This window comes from Caretta caretta, chromosome 4, assembly GCF_965140235.1.
Source record: "Caretta caretta isolate rCarCar2 chromosome 4, rCarCar1.hap1, whole genome shotgun sequence".
Taxonomy (NCBI): domain Eukaryota; kingdom Metazoa; phylum Chordata; order Testudines; family Cheloniidae; genus Caretta; species Caretta caretta.
Window position 1 is genome coordinate 27,626,367 of NC_134209.1, and position 19,497 is coordinate 27,645,863.

General features: G+C 42.3%; 1 protein-coding gene across 11 annotated transcripts in view; it reads right to left on the bottom strand.

The window, feature by feature from the left end:
• Positions 1 to 6,901: 6,901 nt before the first annotated feature.
• Positions 6,902 to 19,497, bottom strand: part of SEC31A (SEC31 homolog A, COPII component) — a 69,621-nt gene continuing 57,025 nt past the window's right edge. For all 11 annotated transcript variants that reach the window (XM_048847829.2, XM_048847827.2, XM_048847826.2 and 8 more), the window contains 4 exons: positions 17,162 to 17,434; positions 15,400 to 15,519; positions 8,623 to 8,694; positions 6,902 to 7,514 (listed from right to left, as the gene is read on the bottom strand). In XM_048847829.2, coding sequence (XP_048703786.2) covers positions 7,335 to 7,514; positions 8,623 to 8,694; positions 15,400 to 15,519; positions 17,162 to 17,434 — 645 coding nt within the window. In that variant the 3' untranslated portion in view covers positions 6,902 to 7,334. The remainder of the gene's footprint in view (positions 7,515 to 8,622; positions 8,695 to 15,399; positions 15,520 to 17,161; positions 17,435 to 19,497) is intronic.

A 19,497-nucleotide genomic window follows, 5' to 3' on the forward strand; every position in this document is an offset into this window, starting at 1 on the left:
GAGGAAAGCTATAGCATTCTTCCTGCAAACGAGGATAAGGAGGGATGCCAATGGGGGAAAAAAAAATAATTGCAGCATTTCCTGGTCTCCAGAGCCAAGGAGCATCCTGAAAGAAAACTGAGAAGAGATTTGAAGTGCAAAGGTTTTCTCAGACAGTTACACGGTCAGATAGAGCCCGGGTATGAGCCCATCGCCTCAGGAATGATCTCATGACCCCTCTGCTATCTCTAGCCTAGACTGTTTTAAGAGTTTAGTTCTAAACAAAACCAAAAACATTCAAACCTTTTAAAATTACCTTTTGGTTCAGAGGACAAAGACATTCCAATGGAAATGGGAAACGAACCATAACCAACTGGTGGGAGGGGGAGACAAGATTAATAAAAAAATCCCTTTGTGATCCCTGATCCGGCTTCAGAAACAGAGTCAGAAGATTGGTGCTATTTAAAAAATGAGTAAGGGTTAACTCAGCTCCTGTTCGACTGCCTCACTTCACTGTTGTGGCCATACTCTGTCACAGAGCATAGTTTCTAGTTTGTTTACTTTTTCAATACAGTTCAACATGTTCACGCAAGACTACAAATATGTATGGAGTACAAACCACTTCTGCTATGCTGTGTTCAACATTATTTTCTTGTTAGTTAATACCTTTTATTAATGTATAGATCCGCCTCTTATGCCCTGATTTAGCAAGGAATTTAAGCATGCGTCTAACATTTAGCATGCAAATAAAAGGCCTTGATCCAGCAAAGCATTTAAGCATTTGATGAACGGTTAGCACATAAGTAGTTCTATCAGCTTCGATGGAACCACGCACATGCTTAAAGTTAGGTGTGTGCTTATGTGCCTTGCTGAACTGGGGTTTATCTTAGGATGCATTGACTTGTTAACAACCCAGTTAGGAGATGGATTTTGATGCAGGGCACAGAGCATTCACTTTGGGCCAAATTCCGCCATCAGCTATTCACTATCAATTCCCACTGGACTTCCTTGAGGATTGTATGTGTATATCTGATGGCAGAGAGAGGCCCATTGTGCTTCAGTATGTCTTTTACATGCAGGTTAAACAATTACAGAACATATATATGTGGTGAGGGTGACCTGTAAGTTGCCGTGGATACTATTTTTGCACTATGCTATTGTTTTTGAAGGTGGAAAGTTAAAACCCAGTAAGCAACCGAATTTAAAGTAAAACTTAGGGGGCTATTCCTCGTGTTTATGTCTACAGCACTTATGCAAGGGCTCGAATCTCACTGACATCAATGCTTAACTGTAAGCATATGCTTAAGTTCTTTCCTACTCAGCAAGTCATTTAAGCATGGTCATAAGTTCCACTGATAAAGTGCCAAAGTGCCTTGCTGAATAGGAATGGAATTAAGCATGTACATGCAGTTAAGCACAAGTTTACATGTTTGGTTTAATCAGGAACTATAGGATAACACAGCCCTCTTTACCATCTGACCAACAAAAAATGTATTTGTGAACGAACTGCATTGATAGAAGAAGAAACAATATTCACTGAGTTTGTCCAGTCATCAAACATGTCATTAGATTACGTGTTCTCCATCGAAGCAAATGGGAACATTAGAGGCCGTGTGAAACATGAGCACTTCCATCTTGCTGAAAGAAGGGATGCAACAACATGGGTCACGAGTGTGCGAATGAGTACCCACATTGTCAATTGCTCATGATCAACCTGATTACATGCACTATAAACAAAGCCACAAAAGAGAGAAAATGAGACCAAAAGGCACTGGGGTTTTCCAGGCCTGCTCCCATTCAAGTCAGTGGGAGTTTTGCTAGAATTGGGCCCCCGGTTTGTAACTATGCTCAAATCAAAAGCAAATGCAAGTTGGTTTCTCTCTCGGAGCAGAGCAGTAGGGCATGATCTAATTAAGAATGCACCTTGATTGCTCATTCCTACCTGCCCTGTATAATACAATGCCCCTTTGGAATAGCGATGCAAGCTTCGTATACCCCACAATGAATAGCACTGTTCTGGTGAAGCACAAAGTCTCTTCCCAGCTGAATGAACTGGGCTGAGGAATATAAAAAAAGCAACCTCCCCCAAAACAACTCAGTGTGAGGTGGGTAAACACTTTGTTTTTAATGTTCAAATGTTAGCTCAACAGAGCTTGAAAAGAGCAATTTTATGAGGTGTACTGGGGCAAAGCACATTTGCTTAGTGTGCTAATTAATTACCAACTAGAGCTCCGGAGGCAACTGAATCAGCAGAGAGTATATAATTAAACCCAGGTCTTTTATAGATGTATTTTAAATGTTCTTCTAGAATTCTCTCTCTGGAAAAATGCAAAGGAGAAGCAAGTGCCTGTTAAAGGGAATGCAGGAAGGTTACAGTATCCAGCCATCATGAAATCTCAGCACAGAGCTGTAAAAAATGTTACAAAGAGAATTATATTGATTTTTCTTTTCTTTTTTTAAATGTATCAGTTGTGATCCTAGCAAGTGATCTTAAAATATTGTTCAAAGACCTATGAACTCACTGAATGACAGAGAAGGGAACGGAGACAACCAAAGGCCCTGATCCAGCAAAGCACTTAAGCATGTGATTAACTTTAATCACGTGAATAGTCCCCTTTACTTCAAATGTGTCAATGGAACCATTTATGTGCTTTCAAGTTAAGCACATGCTCAAGTGTTCTACTGGATTGGGGCCTAAATTCCCTTTGATGCACTGCATATTATGTATAAAATTACTTTAAAATAAAAAATTAAAAAAAAATATTTTCCTTTGTTGGAAGATTACTGAAGTAGCCATGGGTTGTGTGCATTATAGCTCAGGCTGAGGATTGCTTCCATTCTGACTCCTCTGTTTCTGTTGCTAACATTCTCAAGCAAATAAGTTTGGGATTGAAATTTGCTCAGAAAAGTATTTTTTTGTTTGCTTGTGAAAAGTCTGAGAGGAATTGATTTAGAGATTTTTGAATTATGGTTGCATGAAAAAAAGTCTCTGTTCTGATCAGTAATTCTGTTCAGAGATAACAGAATGAATAGGAAAACAAACGGCTTGTTTTGTAGCTTTCATGAAGATCTAACAAAATTAGTAAGTGGGAAATTTTGTGCATGAACATTGGAGTTGTGCTCTCTGGTTCTCTTAATAACCTGGTCTTGGGGTATCTCAAAGATAAGAATGGCGGAGTTAAAAAGACACCCTGTCAAATACCTAATGCTCAGAGATATCACAAGCTCTAATGGCAACTTTTATTTAACTTTTAAAAACAACATAAATGTTATATTAGATAACACGCGCAAACATAGCTCCTGGCAGACTGGATCAGGTCAGCGGTTGATCTGGCCAGTATCCTGTCTTTGACAGTGGTCAGAACCAATGCTTCAGAGAACGGTGCAAGAAACATTGCAATAGACAGCTGCGGGATAACTAGTTCACAGTTTGTTCCTAACTCAAATAGTCAGAGAATGGCTTATGCCCTGAAGATTGAGGGTTTACACCCCGATCAAAACTCTCTTTTTTAAAACGTTTACTATTCCAAAACTGGATAGTCTTGTTATCCATATAAATGTCCAATTTTTTTTTTTAAAAAAACATCAAAAATCTGATAAACTTTTGGCATTAATGATATATTGTGGTAACGAGTTGCACAGGGTAATTGAAAGAGAAATTAGAAAAAACTAAGAGAGCATAGAGCCTTAAAACTACCTAAAAAGAGACTGGATGCACAAACCTGGGTTAGCTGAGTTAAGGTTGGAAGCTCAATCTTCATGTTGTGCGCTTACATACAGAATGTTACAGGTTAAAACTGTGCTTTGTATCATTATTTGTGAAAATAACACAACATATAATGACTGGTTTCAGAGTAACAGCCGTGTTAGTCTGTATTCGCAAAAAGAAAGGGAGTACTTGTGGCACCTTAGAGACTGAGAAATTTCTTTGAGCATAAGCTCAAATAAGCTGTAGCTCACGAAAGCTTATGCTCAGATAAATTTGTTAGTCTCTAAGGTGCCACAAGTCCTCCTTTTCTTTTTACAACATATAATGAAAACCGACTTCACTTTAGTCCAATTCTAGGGCTTAGTCCTGCCCACAAAGCCTAGTCCAGCCTGAAAGCTTGTCTCTTTCACCAACACAAATGGTCCAATAAAAGATATTACCTCACCCACCTTGTCTCTCTAATATCGTGGGACTGACATGGCTACAACAACACTGCATAGTCCTGCACCAGTAAAGTTTTGTCACTGATTTCAGTGGAACCAGAATCTCACTGCTATGGAGGGAAAGCAAGAGAGATGCAGTAATCATCCTGTTTTAGCATTTAGGCTTGAATGCGATCTGCCCTTGCCTACCCTTTCTCTCTCTCTAATCGATGCTTAATGTGGTTTTGAATTGCTAATCCACATTAGATGTCTTTTCTGCAGAGTCATCCAGGACCAACATATGGTTGAGGAACAGGGAGCGGGGAAATAACTGATGTAGGAGGAACAGTTTCCCTGCTAAATTGTAAGCACAGTGCCAACCAGACTAATCAAATGGAATCATCTTACCGCTTGGGTCACCTGAGGCTCAAAGCACCTCAAGGGAGTTGAGGCTTGCTAGACACACAGTTTTAGAAGACAAATGCAGGCAAAAATCCAAGGACTTAAGCAACCATCCAACTACCAGGAGCCCCTGAGCGGAGGAGGCAAGAATCTGACTGTTCCACATTTTAGAACAGGATCAGGAGAACACCACCCCCATTTGATGGGAAGACATTAAGGATTAAATGGTTCCTCTCCCCTTTTTTCCTCCCAGGGGTCCAGTTTAGAATCTGTTCTTCTGACAGTAGGACTATTGTTACTAAGCAGCATGTAACAAAACCCACATTCCCAGTATGTATGTCAGGGAGCTCTGTTATCCCAAAAGTACTGAATTAAATATCTTATATAAACAGTGGACAGGACGGAAAAGCCATTGTGATTAAAAGATAACCCAAAACATTCCTTTGTAGGCCAGTCTTAGGAAATTCCCCAGGTAAAACACGGTAAACCTATGACAAGGATTTACAAGCAAGAAAGGTTTTTTGCTGAAGTATCCGTTATTTCTATAGTACTGTCAATAGACTCCACCTTACCTCCCGTCTGTTGCAAGGTGGTACTAGAAAATTCTATTAAAACTGCACATGCCAGTGAACTTTTCCCTCCCTATATATATGTAGATTTTGCACTGGCTAGAGAACGCTCTCTTTTCCAGGACAGGCTCCTCTTCTTACAGGACACATCCAGCTATCATAGGACAAGACTCCTCATGCCAAAGTTTAAACGTTTTATTATTTTTCCCCACAACCTCTGGGATTTATTCTGATCTGACCAGGCTGATGTAAATCAGAAGTAACTCCAGTGATATAAATGGGGTTCCAGTGAAATCTGGTTTCAGTGAGAAACAGGCAGCGCTTCACTGGCTTCCTTACACGAAAATGACCCTTTGCGTTTATAAACACCAGAGAGCGGTTTACTTGCTGGACATTCTTTGAAGATGGAAGCAGAAGGTGACTGATGAACTATCACCATGTTGTTCCCAAACTGTTCTCATTGATAAAGTAGCAGATTTTTCCCATTAAAAACATTTCTGTTCTATTTTTAGAAAGCTTGGGTCTCCAGCTTGGAGGACTGCTTAAGTAGAGGCAGGCTACTGACAAAGCCAGAATAGCCGTGCTGGTGATATGGTGACAGGCTAGCCGTGTAGTTTCACAATACCCACAACCGCAACTACAGCCTATGAAACAGAGCCTGTAACATGGGCTAGCCAGACTGGATCTGTGAGACTGTTCCCCACAAGAGGAAATGCCACATGATGCTGAACTGGGACACATCTAATCAGTCCATTTTCAGAGCTGATGGGAAATACTTACTCGACCATATGGTCCAAGAATCCATGGGTGGATGACTGACCAGCTTATTTTTCTCCCGGACACAAGAAAAAGGATTCCTGAGCCTCATCACTCGGTTCTGGCAGTGCTGCCATATTTCATCTGTCTGCCACTATTCAGCCAATACAATAGCCCACTACAGAAGAATAGGAGGAGGATTATGTAGGTGCCTAATTATGGATTTAGGAACCTCACTTTTGTTGTCTATATTTAAAAGTCTCAGCATCTGATGGAGTGAAACAGTTCTCTACTGCAGCTCCTCAAGAGCAGTTTTGATAGCTTCTATGGGTCTACAGTCTCACAAACACAGGCTGTTGCGGGCATTACCTTTTAATGAGAGAGTCCAGTAATGATGGAATTGTCCTTACCACACTTATTTGCCACTCATGACACGTTTTTCAAATTTTAAAAACTCAAGTACCATTTTAAACAAAGCCAAAAATGGCATCAGTAAAGAACAAACATGCAAGAAACTTACCTGACTTGGTATGGGGCCAGTGGCATGGCAGCGGTCATGTCACAGCATAGTGCACGTCAGAGCACTGCAGACGTGAAAATGGCCACCTATAACTTCTAACATCAGGGGAATGCAAGAAAAGGTTTGCCTTTGTTTATGTGCTGAATGCCCACCTCTCTCTATTAGTTGCCTTAGCAACTTGTAAGGATTTCAGATCTTTCAATGCTCTGCTAAGCCCTTCCTTGACATGTGAACACCCTGATGTAAACTTGGAATAGAATTGTCTTAATCTCTCTGTACCAGGACTTCCATAATGCACTCAACACTGAGAAAACATGTCTACGTCTCCCCAAAGTGATGGATAGCTCTCCCCCTGGCTCCAGGTTCAAATCTCAAAGCTTCATGTCATACAGACATGTTTTAATAAATTAACCTTTATTGAAAAAATCACATCAACCTTTATTTTTCTTATTTGCCCCAGTGCAAAATTAAGCTATTTAACATCGAATTGGAATAAACTGAATTGAAGGTAGCTTTAAAAAATGAATGACAAAATACACTTAAAAAGAGGATCAGACACTTTAATCTGGCGGATATGGAGGAATGGCAGGGGAGGTGGAAAGAATGTGTTATAAGGTCTGTCTGATACACAACCTACCAACAGCTTTTACCACACATTTCTGGATTAAAAACCACTGTTTAGTAGTACAACATGCACTTAAAATTGACACTACGAGGTGTAATCCATTAAATATACTGTCTGTAGACAGGAATCATTAGGGATGATAAAAGATTAAAATAAAAAAGCACCCGGGCTCAAATGCCATTCTAAAATGACGCAGATCTGCAGGGATAGTGTCGTGCCATTGATCAGAGATCTACTGCAACATGCTATAAGGTCTGGTATTTGGTCCCCTTCTTGCACATGTTTTGCAGAAATGTACTTCTTTGAAAAAGTGACATCACAAGCTCTGCATAGGCGAGGGAGGGGGGTAACATCAGACCCCCAGCTTATTGGCTTGAGTGAGGACGACTTTCAGCACTGGCATGAAGGCAGATGTCTCGCTGAAGTTGCTGGTGCTGACTATGTGGGTGTGGATGTTCAGTCCCTCTGTGTAGTTACGCGTTTCGATGCTCTTCGCAATGCTGTGCAAGCCGTTGATGATTGCTGGGGAGAGCTGAAATGAAGCCGAGGACACAGAAGGAAGTTCAGCAGAAGGAAAAACATCCAGTACGCCAAAGTCAGAAGACTGAATAGCCAAGGTCAAGCATCAAACCACAGTGCTGCTGTGGAACCTGGGTCATCCCTTGGAAAAGGTGCGGCAAAGAACTAAAGCATTTTGGACCTAAAATAAAGCCTAATGAACTCAATGGCCGTCTTCTCATTGACCTCAGCTGACTTTGGTCAAGCCCTTTTACACCAGTGTCTGCTGTTCAGAGTGGAAGAATATTAACTGAATCATCAAAATACCAGAATAAGAAAAAATGCCTACAGAGCTCTTCTGGAATGGGGGAGAGGCTCAAGGCAACTTGTATTCTGGGACATACAGCCAATTCCACAGATGGCTTTACACCACTATTACACCAGCATTTCCCTGAGTTCAGAGCACCTGTGTTAGTGATGACTACGAACAAGACATATTAATGGCTTTATTGTTATTTATTTACGTACGTTAAGGTTTGTCTCCTCTTCTGGAAGCATCCCACGAGCAAGTGTCAACAACAAAAAGATTTATCACGAAAGAAAGAGGGTCTTATGGTTATGCCACTGGGGCTAGTGCTCAGCAGAACTGAGTTCGGTAGTTGGCCAATCCACAAAACTTTCTGTGTGACCTTGGACCACTCACTCAGTCCCCATGTGCCTTAGCTCCCCATCTGTAGACTGGGATGATACTTCCTCTGTCTGATTTATCTATGTAGACGGTAAGCTCTTTGGACCAGGGACTCCTACTGTTGTGTGCTTTTAGCACAGTGGGACCCTGATCTCAGTCAGGGCCTCGAGGCACTACCATAATACAAATGCCATAACTCCACCACATGCATGAAAAGTCTGCACACACTCACAGTGCCAATCATTCTAGGTAATGATTAATATGTGATAATTAAACCTATATCAATGCCATCTTTTCAAGAAAGTCTTAGAAATGCCTACAGCATAAGAACAACCTCTGCATTAGTATTCTACTGAAACGCTGTGCATCTAACCAATGATATAACATATATGAATGCAACATCATATGGAAAAAATATTCAAAGACAAAGTAATAAAAGAACAAAACTACTTACTGTCTGTTCCCTAAGTTTGTCATACAGAAACTCCAGGCGTTTGTTGGCATCATCTAACTTCCTCTTGGTTTGCTGAAGGGGAAAAAAAAGGAAGTGGAGCAGTACTAAGAACACAGTTCTGATTTTATAGTGAGAATATAATTTAGTCACAAGGGGAACTGTATAGCGAATGAACAGCAGCAACTAAGATTCCCTGATTAGCATTGTTTTCAGTAAGACTTTAAGCTTAGAATAAGGAAAAGTTATTTACTTGTTCCCATAATATAAGAACTAGGGGTCACCAAATGAAATTAATGGGCAGCAGGTTTAAAACAAATAAAAGGACGTTCTTCTTCACTCAGCGCACAGTCAACCTGTGGAACTCCTTGCCTGAGGAGGTTGTGAAGGTTAGGACTATAACAGGGTTTAAAAGAGAACTGGATAAATTCATGGAGGTTAAGTCTATTAATGGCTATTAGCCAGGATGGGTAAGAAATGGTGTCCCTAGCCTCTGTTTATCAGAGGGTGGAGATGGATGGCAGGAGAGAGATCCCTTGATCATTACCTGTTAGGTTCACTCCCTCTGGGGCACCTGGCATTGGCCACTGTCGGTAGACAGGATACTGGGCTGGATGGCCCTTTGGTCTGACCCAGTATGGCCATTCTTATGTTCTGTTCTTAAGCTGTTTGCTCAGTACCTTTTGCCATTGATTGTACTACGAAAGACGAAGACTAGGTGATAGTAGAAAGTAGCCAATCCCCACACCTAAGGTTCTGCCTACCTACTGTACTGCAGTAGTACAGCACATGTGTAGTTTGTGAAACATCCTCAATGTTTTGGGATTTTAAAAAGTGACATACAAATATATAGTATAAATTTTCTTTTGCAGCTAACTGGGAAAACATGATTTCTGTTAAGTAAAAATAACGCTAAGATCAAAATATCCAGCCCAAGGAATAATTTTGTCCTGAGAGTTCAAGGACTGACAGTAATAAAAGACAAAAAACAAGAAATGAAATTCATTCATTTAAAACTTATTCTGACTGTATTTTAATGGCAAGGCTATTAAGAGTAAAAATAGGAACATGTGTAAACAAATTCTTACTGCAAGCAGGAAAAAACAAACAAACCCCAAGCTACAAAACATCTTTTGTGTCCATTGAGAGTTCTAATTTTGCAAAGACAGAAATTTATGGGTGCAGTGTGATCTTTTCTGCCACAAAAATGATAACATTTTTCTTAGAATAGCAAGTTTTCACCTAAGATAGATTCACGATTCCTGCCCAGGGTGTGGGGTGGAATTTCACTATGTTCCACCAAAAGTGGCACATTCATTAGTGAGATGGTGAATTTTCATCCCACATCATGTCTGTGAACAGCTGTGAATATGAAGTTTTGCACATGACTAGTCAAAGTAAAAACTGAGAGTCCTCCAGCTGTAAATAGCACAGCACACATGCCGCTGCTAGTGAAACATGAATGAGGAGAGGCCAGAAGCATTGGAGACACCCTAGTTTGGTGAAGATCTTGGGATTCCTTCTTCCAATGCAGTCTCAGGACCTTCTAGAATCAATAGCTTCATTTACCAGAGAGCATTTCACTGAGTTATTGTATTCAGTAAAGCACTAACAGAGAGAGAGAGAGAATTAAAAGTTATATGGCTGTATTTCAGTAGAGATTTGAAGTGTGATGGATGGTTCAGATAAAGCAAGGTTATTTCAGATGGCAAAAGCTTCAAGGAGAATGTCATTACACAAGCACATTCTAGAGCTAGCGTGGCAGAACCCTGCGTGGTATCCAGGGATTTAAAGACAAAAATGATTTCCCAAAATGACATGACAGGGTGAGAAAAGAGCCTCTTAGCGTGACCTCCCACATATAAGATTTTGTACCATTTGCCTCAAATCACTTGACAGCCTGGGTACTATCCTCTTTTTACAGATGGAGGAATTGACACACAGAAGGATTAAGTGATGAGAATAACACCTGTGTTCAGCAAATGGCACAAAGTCACAACACAAGTTGGCAGCAGAGCTGCAAATAGTTCTACTGACTCCCAGTTTCCTGTTTTAACCACTAGACAACACTGTCTTTCATACCAAGTCCTGTATTTGTACATAGCCCGGTAGAGACTGCCCATGTGCTAATGATATCTATTCCTCAAATATACGGAAGGACTCATGACAGCTTTTCCAGCTACTGTGTCCAGGGAATGTTTGCTCTGCCCAAGAAAATCTGAGAGATTTTTAAAGAATTAAACAAATGACTGGGCTGATGCCCCAGAAAAAGTGACCTTTTCATATGCAGAAAACAAGAAAAAGTGAAGTGGTGTCAGAACGTGAACTGAATTTTCTTCAGGCCATTCTTAAGTTTGCTGCCCAGAACGGAGAAAGTAGAATTATGGGAGCAAAAGGCCAGACTTCTTTATTGTATTTGACTTTTGCTCCCATCCCGCTATAGAGAAAAGCATTGGGCAATCAACTGCTACTGAATAGTCACAGGTAGTATTCTGAAAACTATCAAAAGGAAAATGAAGGGACTCTTTCCCACCTCCCATGAAGACAACCTGTACAGATCTACCAGGAAATGGCTGGGATGAGAAACAAGAGGAGGAGGAAACAGACTATGATACAAGTTAGTATCAAACCAAAACTACATCTCCAGTTTAAATTTTAGATAGCGGTTCAATAAATATGACACAAAGCCAATTTGTGAACAGTCCACTGAATGCTTACTACAAAGCCATTATTGTATTCCAGCACCAACATGTCAATTTATATTAATAATGGAAACCTGTGTCTCTGTCACTGGTTAAACATATTCAGCATACAGGAGGCCAATAGCCACTAATCTTCCTTTCATAACCTACTTACTGTTGGCACAAGCTGAGGAGTAAATATGATTCTTTACAGCTGCAGTGTTATTGACTCAACGCAAATCTCTCTCTCGGAGTCTCACCGCTATTTCCATTGCTTACTTAGAAATGTTTGTTTTCTTTGGAATTGGAGTGACAACTCAGGAAATGCACTGAAGCTGTTAAAAAGATCATGGACTGGCACTTGCAGTAAATGAGCCAGGCACAGCTGTTGTACTTTACCGTAATAAACCACAGTAAAATGTTTCTGCAAAAGTAGTACGGCTCTAGTCTAGTCTCTGTACGTTGCCACTAGAGGGCAGCATGATTAAACACTTGAGCAGATCTGAAATTCCATCCTTTAGAGCAGGGGTTCTCCAACTATTTTTGCTGGGCCTCCCTTTGAAAGTATTTCAGGCTGTGATGACCCCCCCTTCCTCCCCCATACCATGCCATGCCACCCTTACTTTGGCGCAGCGCTGCCTTCAGAGCTGGGCGGCCAGTCAGCAGCCACCGCTGTCCAACCGCCCAGCTCTGACAGTAGTGCAGAAGTAAAGGTGGCAATATATCAACCCCCCTACAATAGGCTTACAACCCCCTTTTGAATCAGGACTCCCAGTTTGAGAAACATTGCTTTAGACCGCAGTGGTCACATGGTATGGGAGGACATTGGCACAACCATCTATTACTACAGAGACAAGAGACACTGAATAAACCCAATGATTAAAAACTGGTTAGCTAATCACTTAATACTTTTCCCCCTCTCCCCTTCTTCTGAAGCCTGTTTGTTATCATGACACACACGTCACCTTGTGACATAGAGGCCCATTGATGCCAATAGGTAAAGGGTTCTCTGAGCTGGGTCAGGAACTCCCAACAGGCCTGACAAACTCACTACACCTAACACATTGCTGCTGTATAGAATACCATGTGAGATCTTAAATGAAAGCCAGGATGATGCTGGCCAAGAATACCATTGTGAAGTGTGTGTACTCATTATATTTAAGAAGTTATGTCAATATACTGAAAATATGTCCGTACAAGTTTGTGTCCAGATGTTAGTCCCCAGCAAAGGTGAAAAACTGGTTTAGCCAGACAAGGGATGTGTATTTGCATGACTGCTTAGGTTCATATATAGATTAAGCATGGTAAGCCAAACACAATGGGAGCTACACTTGGATTTCAAGTCAACATATGGATGTGAAATAAACAGACCTGCGGGAAGACACCTTGGAGCCAGCTCCCCAAGAAGGAAATCTTAGGGGTCTCCCCATCTTTGGGGACAAAATAATGAGTTTGGGGAAATATAAGGAAAAAACTAAAAGACTTTCTGTCATCTATTGACTGAGGAAACTGCTTAAAGGGCAGGAGGTATTCATGAAAACCAGTATCTGAGCTATGACTAAAACAGCTCTGTTAAAGACTGAATCCTTAGGAGAGAACAGATTCTTTCAAATAGGAAAAGGTGACCATCCATAAGTATAGACCTGGGATTGCATTTTATGTTTTCTTTTATTTGAAATCTATTCTTCTTCTTATCCTTGCTCGCTAGGTCTTAAAATCTTAACCTTCATTTAGAGGTCATAGAATCATAGAATATCAGGGTTGGAAGGAACCTCAGGAGGTCATCTAGTCCAACCCCCTGCTCAAAAGCAGGACCCATCCCCAATTAAATCATCCCAGCCAGGGCTTTGTCAAGCCTGACCTTAAAAACTTCTAAGGAAGGAGATTCCACCACCTCCCTAGGCAACGCATTCCAGTGTTTCACCACCCTCCCAGTGAAAAAGTTTTTCCTAATATCCAACCTAAACCACCCCCACTGCAACTTGAGACCATTACTCCTTGTCCTGTCCTCTTCCACCACTGAGAATAGTCTAGAACCATCCTCTCTGGAACCACCTCTCAGGTAGTTGAAAGCAGCTATCAAATCCCCCCTCATTCTTCTCTTCTGCAGACTAAACAATCCCAGTTCCCTCAGCCTCTCCTCATAAGTCATGTGTTCCAGACCCCTAATAATTTTTGTTGCCCTTCGCTGGACTCTTTCCAATTTATCCACATCCTTCTTGTGGTGTGGGACCCAAAACTGGACACAGTACTCCAGATGAGGCCTCACCAATGTCGAATAGAGGGGGACGATCATGTCCCTCGATCTGCTCGCTATGCCCCTACTTATACATCCCAAAATGCCATTGGCCTTCTTGGCAACAAGGGCACACTGCTGACTCATATCCAGCTTCTCGTTCACTGTCACCCCTAGGTCCTTTTCCGCAGAACTGCTGCCTAGCCATTCGGTCCCTAGTCTGTAGCTGTGCATTGGGTTCTTCCGTCCTAAGTGCAGGACCCTGCACTTATCCTTATTGAACCTCATCAGATTTCTTTTGGCCCAATCCTCCAATTTGTCTAGGTCCCTCTGTATCCTATCCCTGCCCTCCAGCGTATCTACCACTCCTCCCAGTTTAGTATCATCCGCAAATTTGCTGAGAGTGCAATCCACACCATCCTCCAGATCATTTATGAAGATATTGAACAAAACCGGCCCCAGGACCGACCCCTGGGGCACTCCACTTGACACCGGCTGCCAACTAGACATGGAGCCATTGATCACTACCCGTTGAGCCCGACAATCTAGCCAACTTTCTACCCACCTTATAGTGCATTCATCCAGCCCGTACTTTAACTTGCTGACAAGAATACTGTGGGAGACAGTGTCAGGTTCGTATTTGTTTTCACTATAAAGAGATTGCCATGCTGCGTTGTTATAAAGGATCTGATCCTGAGTTGTTCTAGTCAAGCTGTGTATACTCCGTGCCTTCAGGGACAGCTTAGCTTGTAATTCCTGTGCGGGCCCAGTGACAAGGGCTAGATATTACGGAGGGGGATGCTGTTAGATGGGGCTCAGGGTGTGATTGTGACTAGCCCGCATAGAGGGGGTGGGGTTGTGGACACCTGGAAGTCAGTGCTTGTCTGGGGCCACAGGCTGTTGGTTTCAGGGAGCTGATCTACAGCAGGCATCAGGCAAAGCTGCTTCATGCTATGGGCAGGTGGTGATGAGGCACCTCACACCCTGAATACCTCTGGGGAGTGTCATACACTTATCAAAAATGGAGGCTTAATATGATCCTTCTGCCCGTCTCTCAGCTCGGATGCACAATAGCCTCAGCGAATACCCACCTCGGCATATGAGGTTTCTTGTTCCAGTTAGAGGAATGGGCTAAACAGACAATGACATGCCAAATCAGATTAGCGTAGCTCCTACCTTAAGGGGGCGGGTTTAGTATGAAGAGAGGCAGAGGAATCCTTTTCTCCTAAACAGAAATAGAGCGGGGATCCCATTGCTCTCCACCCCCCAACCCAGACCAGAGCTCCAGTTCTTCCAGCCAGAAGGGAGCCCAACGATGCCACTAATACCATGGAAGGAATTTGCCCTTGTGGACAGAAGGAATTCCTTCCTGCCTTTCTCCCAGAAGCAGTGCTCTATCTAGGCCTACTTATCCAGCGACAAGGTGACCCAGACCTGGAGCCATGTTTCCCGTGTGGTGGGGCAGATCGTTAGCACTAGGTCACAGAGCTAGTAAAGATTTGAGGTGGAATCCTGCTCCTGCTGAGGTCAATGGGAGTTTTGCCATTAACATCAACGCGGCCAGGATTTCATCACCCTTGATTCTTTGTTTCCCATTTGAAATGCCTGTGGTGCTTTGCTGTGCTGCTGCTGAGCGGCTGCCACGTTCCGTCCCCAGCGTGGCTGCCTCTCCATGGTGCGCGTGGGTCTCTGTCTACAGTCTGTGTCTGCTTTATGTCTGTAAAGTGCCAAGGGATCCCTTGGGCCCGAAAGAGTTAAAACGAATGAGAGACTTATCACTGGTTAATGCAGCCACCACGGTGTACATCGAATTAAAATTATAGAGTGCTGCTCCACTAATGGATCACCAATGCAAAGACCTACTGGATCTGTGGCAGACGACAGGCATCTCTGGATCAGAGCTTCAAATGTGGTCTTCAGAATAAGGTGCTCATCAGGAATAGGCTTCTTTGTAATCTTCTCCGCTGGCAATGACTGCACATGCTAAAGAAGAGAAGATGGGGTGTTAAAGCCACTTTGGAAACTCCTCGGGAATTGTAGGTACTCTATCATTGTTTCTTAAACTCATCACAAGTTACTAACAATCTGAGCACGCTCACTCGCTCCTCCCTTCCATGCCTGCGGAGCTGAGATCACTGAAGAGGCAACATTAGCAGTGTCTCAGTTGGGGAGTGCATCTGATATCTCTTCTTCAGCAGCAGCAGCTGTGAAAAGCAGGGTAGTCGCAGGGAGAAGCGACTCGATTAGCCTGACTGCCTGGCTCAGGGTAGTAGCAAGTGCAAAGCAGCAGCAACTAGGTGTTTATGGTTATAAAGTGACAACCTTGAATGAAGATGGCGGATACAAACCCCATGATGCTCTTTCAGCTGTGTAAGATCCTGCTACTCATAGTGAGATGAACACCTCCTGGCATTAGTCTTGTTCCGGTTTGGGGAAAGGGGACGAATGCTCTGAGGTTGGAGTTGGTCAATATAAACAAAGGATGGGTGGGAGAAGGACACAGGACGTGCCTGTAATAACTGATTTATAATTTATGTCCAACTGGTTGCTATTGCATTGTTTGTCATGATTACCAGGGGTTAATTCCAGCAGGAGTTCCTGGCATCTCTGCAGGAAAGGGGATGATGGCTTCAGGTTGCCCCATTCACAGATACCAAATGAGACAGGCATCGCTACCTATGACCAGGTTGAGATCAACCGTCAGCAGGGGACCCAATATGGGAGGTACTAATCTGTAAGCCAATGAAGAGGTCGTCAGGCAGGAAGCTGGAAACAAAGAACCTTCGGACTGACAAACAGAGATTCTAAAGCACGGGGAGGAAGACACAGGGATCATGGGAAGCAAAGTGAACCCCAGCCCCCAGAAGTGGGGGTGCCTGGGAGAATCTAGGTCAGACAGATATGCCTGTAGATTTGTTGTGTTAACCCTCCCGTTCCCTTGTTATGCTTGGCCGTACTATTAAAGTTACACAATACTTTGGTTTGTCAAAGCTGTACTGGGTCTCTATATTTACACTGGTCACAGCTGTGAAAGAAAGGCTGCTGGCAGCCAAATTTAGTCAGGCCTGCTCAGCCATCACGGTTGGTGCACAGGAGGCCGCAGCCCCACCCTCTTGTCTGAGAGTGGGAGAATCATGAGATTCCACCCTGGAGGCCTAAAGTCTGAAGGGGTTGCATTCAGAGAGACCACTGAAGGGGGCAGAGGTGCAGATAGCCTTGAACCGTGAGACGGTTTAGTCGATTTTGCCTTCTCTCTCAGCCTCTCTCTGGATTTGTCTACATGAGAAAGATGTACTGGTTCAACTTAAATTGGCTTTTATACCCATTTAAACCGTGCAAACCCCCATGTGGACATTCTTACTTCAGCTTAAGAGGGGCTTATTTCAGTTTAACAGAAACCAATTCCCAATCGACTTATGCTAAACCAAAACAAGAGTGTACACACAGCCTTTTGAATCAGTTTAGTTAAACCGGTGCAACTTTCTTGTGTCATTGAAGCCTAAGATGAACAGAGAAAGTTCTCATTCTGTGTCTGTTCCGTGCCTAGCACAATGAGTCCCCAATCCTGGATGGGGGGGTTAAGCACTACCGGAATACAAAACAACATCAACTTAATTGCCATTACCTGTATGGTGTTGCCAATTGGAGCTCCTGGTGCCCCCTCTGTACTAGTTTTTGAGACAGCCGGAGGCACGACGGCCTGCCCCAGAGGCTGCTGAATAGGCTGGAACGGGTTTTGTAAAATGGGCTGCCCTGATGGAAGATGCGAGGGCTGAAACGCAGCCTGGGCTGCCGGTGGCAGTGAAGCGGGCGGCTGCTGCATCTGGGATTGTGGATCCAGCAGAGGGTTCATTATTGGGGATGTGATGGGAACAGGAGGCATGAAGTGATCAGGTGTCTAAAGAAAATCAAACAAGAAGTTTACCATGCCTTCTCTGCTCATTATTTCCACAAAAAGGGCTGTATTGTACTAACCCTGTCTTTCAAACATGATGTACCTGTAATACAGAAATGTAGGAAACAATCCCTTTCTCCCATCTCCTTATACATTCTGACTTATGACATAAATTGACATAAGTTGTACAAGTGACAGATAACAAGTACATAAAAGGTTTCAGAGTAACAGCTGTGTTAGTCTGTATTCGCAAAAAGAAAAGGAGTACTTGTGGCACCTTAGCGACTAACACATTTATTTGAGCATAAGCTTTCGTGAACTACGGCTCACTTCATTGGATGCATACTGTGGAAAGTGTAGAAAATCTACTACACTAGATCTTCTACTACTGCTCGAGCTTCTACACTTTCCACAGTATGCATCCGATGAGGTGAGCTGTAGCTCACGAAAGCTTTATGCTCAAATAAATTGGTTAGTCTCTAAGGTGCCACAAGTACTCCTTTTCTTTTTGCAAGTACATAAAAGGTCTCTGTTCCAAAAATCTTACAATCTAAAACCCCAATCCAGCGAACACTTACACACATGCTTAACTTCAAGCCAAAGGGCTCGTCACCAACTGGAAAAGCATGTGATTAAGTGCGTACAGGATTGGGATCTACAGGCAGTAGTGGGTACCACATAGTAGAAGACACTCTAGAACTCACAGAGTGGCATACAGTCATTACAACGTGGCGTTTTACTTTCAAGAAAACGAAAGTGTAAGTGAGAATGAATCTCAGTTAATAGCAGAAAATTAACTCCCAAATATCCAGATTATTTAATGATAGCATTACTCAGATGGGAAATAGTCTATGAATACTTCATTTCTTATTGTTTTTTAATCTGTGTTTATATTTTAAGATCTTATTTGCAAGAACAGTTTTTTATTCTCATCTGTAAAGCGCCTACCCCACAGCTGGCACTATCCAAACAATACATCTTTCAAATGAGAGTCAAGCCTCTGGTAAACAGATTGCTATTAAGCCCAATTATTAATGCAGTTCAGAACTAGTGCCTAAATGTTTGTATGTACATACGCACAAAAGGCCACAAACGTGAGAGAGAGAGTTTGGGAGAGGAAAGAACAGATGACTAAATGGGATGCTGGCTTCTGTTACAACTACAATAACGTGAAAAACAAACCACAGTTAGACTTTCCACACTTTTTAAGGGTATTAAAGGAAACAACAAGAAAGTCCAAGATGCTAAGTGTAGTTCTGGTTTAATGAAACTGTAATTATGGCTGGTTGCTTGTCATGGCAAAAGACATGTTTTGGTCACAGCAAAAAAAAGCAAAAGTCATAGTTTTAGCTATAAAAAAGAAAATCATGGCCCTCACTGTTTTAATTAATAAATATTAAGTCATTAGTCATGGGAAATTATAAAAAAGGCTTGTTTGGGGGGAAAATGCAAAATATCCTTTATTTTATGATAAAAATTGTTTTAAAACCATTTAACAATATTTAAGTAATAGTTTAAAAACCATTAAGAAACGCATACTCTATTATACTGAAAATACACAGGAAATAAATCAGTGCGTAAATATTCATAATGGAAGCTTGGCTGGTACCAATTCGGGCAGGGTGACAAAGATCATGACTTTTTATTGAAATAACTCCCAAATCCTAAAGATCAGGTTGTGTAACAGAAGCCAGGGCTATGACCAAAACATTCCACAACAACAAATCCAATTAAAAAGACAGCATTTTCTAACCAATTTTTTTATTAATTTATCATCAGGGCGTTATCCAGACTGGTATGCTTCCTCCTCCTCTTTGAGAGTATTAACCCGCTCTAAAAGGTACCCCCAGACTGACAGCTTTGGACACCAAAGCCCTGACTTTGTCATGTACAGGAACAGTGCAAGCTTCCTCAACTCCATCCTGCCAATGATGTTTGGTAATCCTGACCTGCACAGACAAACTCCAGGGGTTACTAGTTACTGTAGTTTTGTCTCCATGTACATTCACAACCTTATTCTGTGTGCTTAGACTGCCATGAAGAACTGGACAGATCACCACTATCTG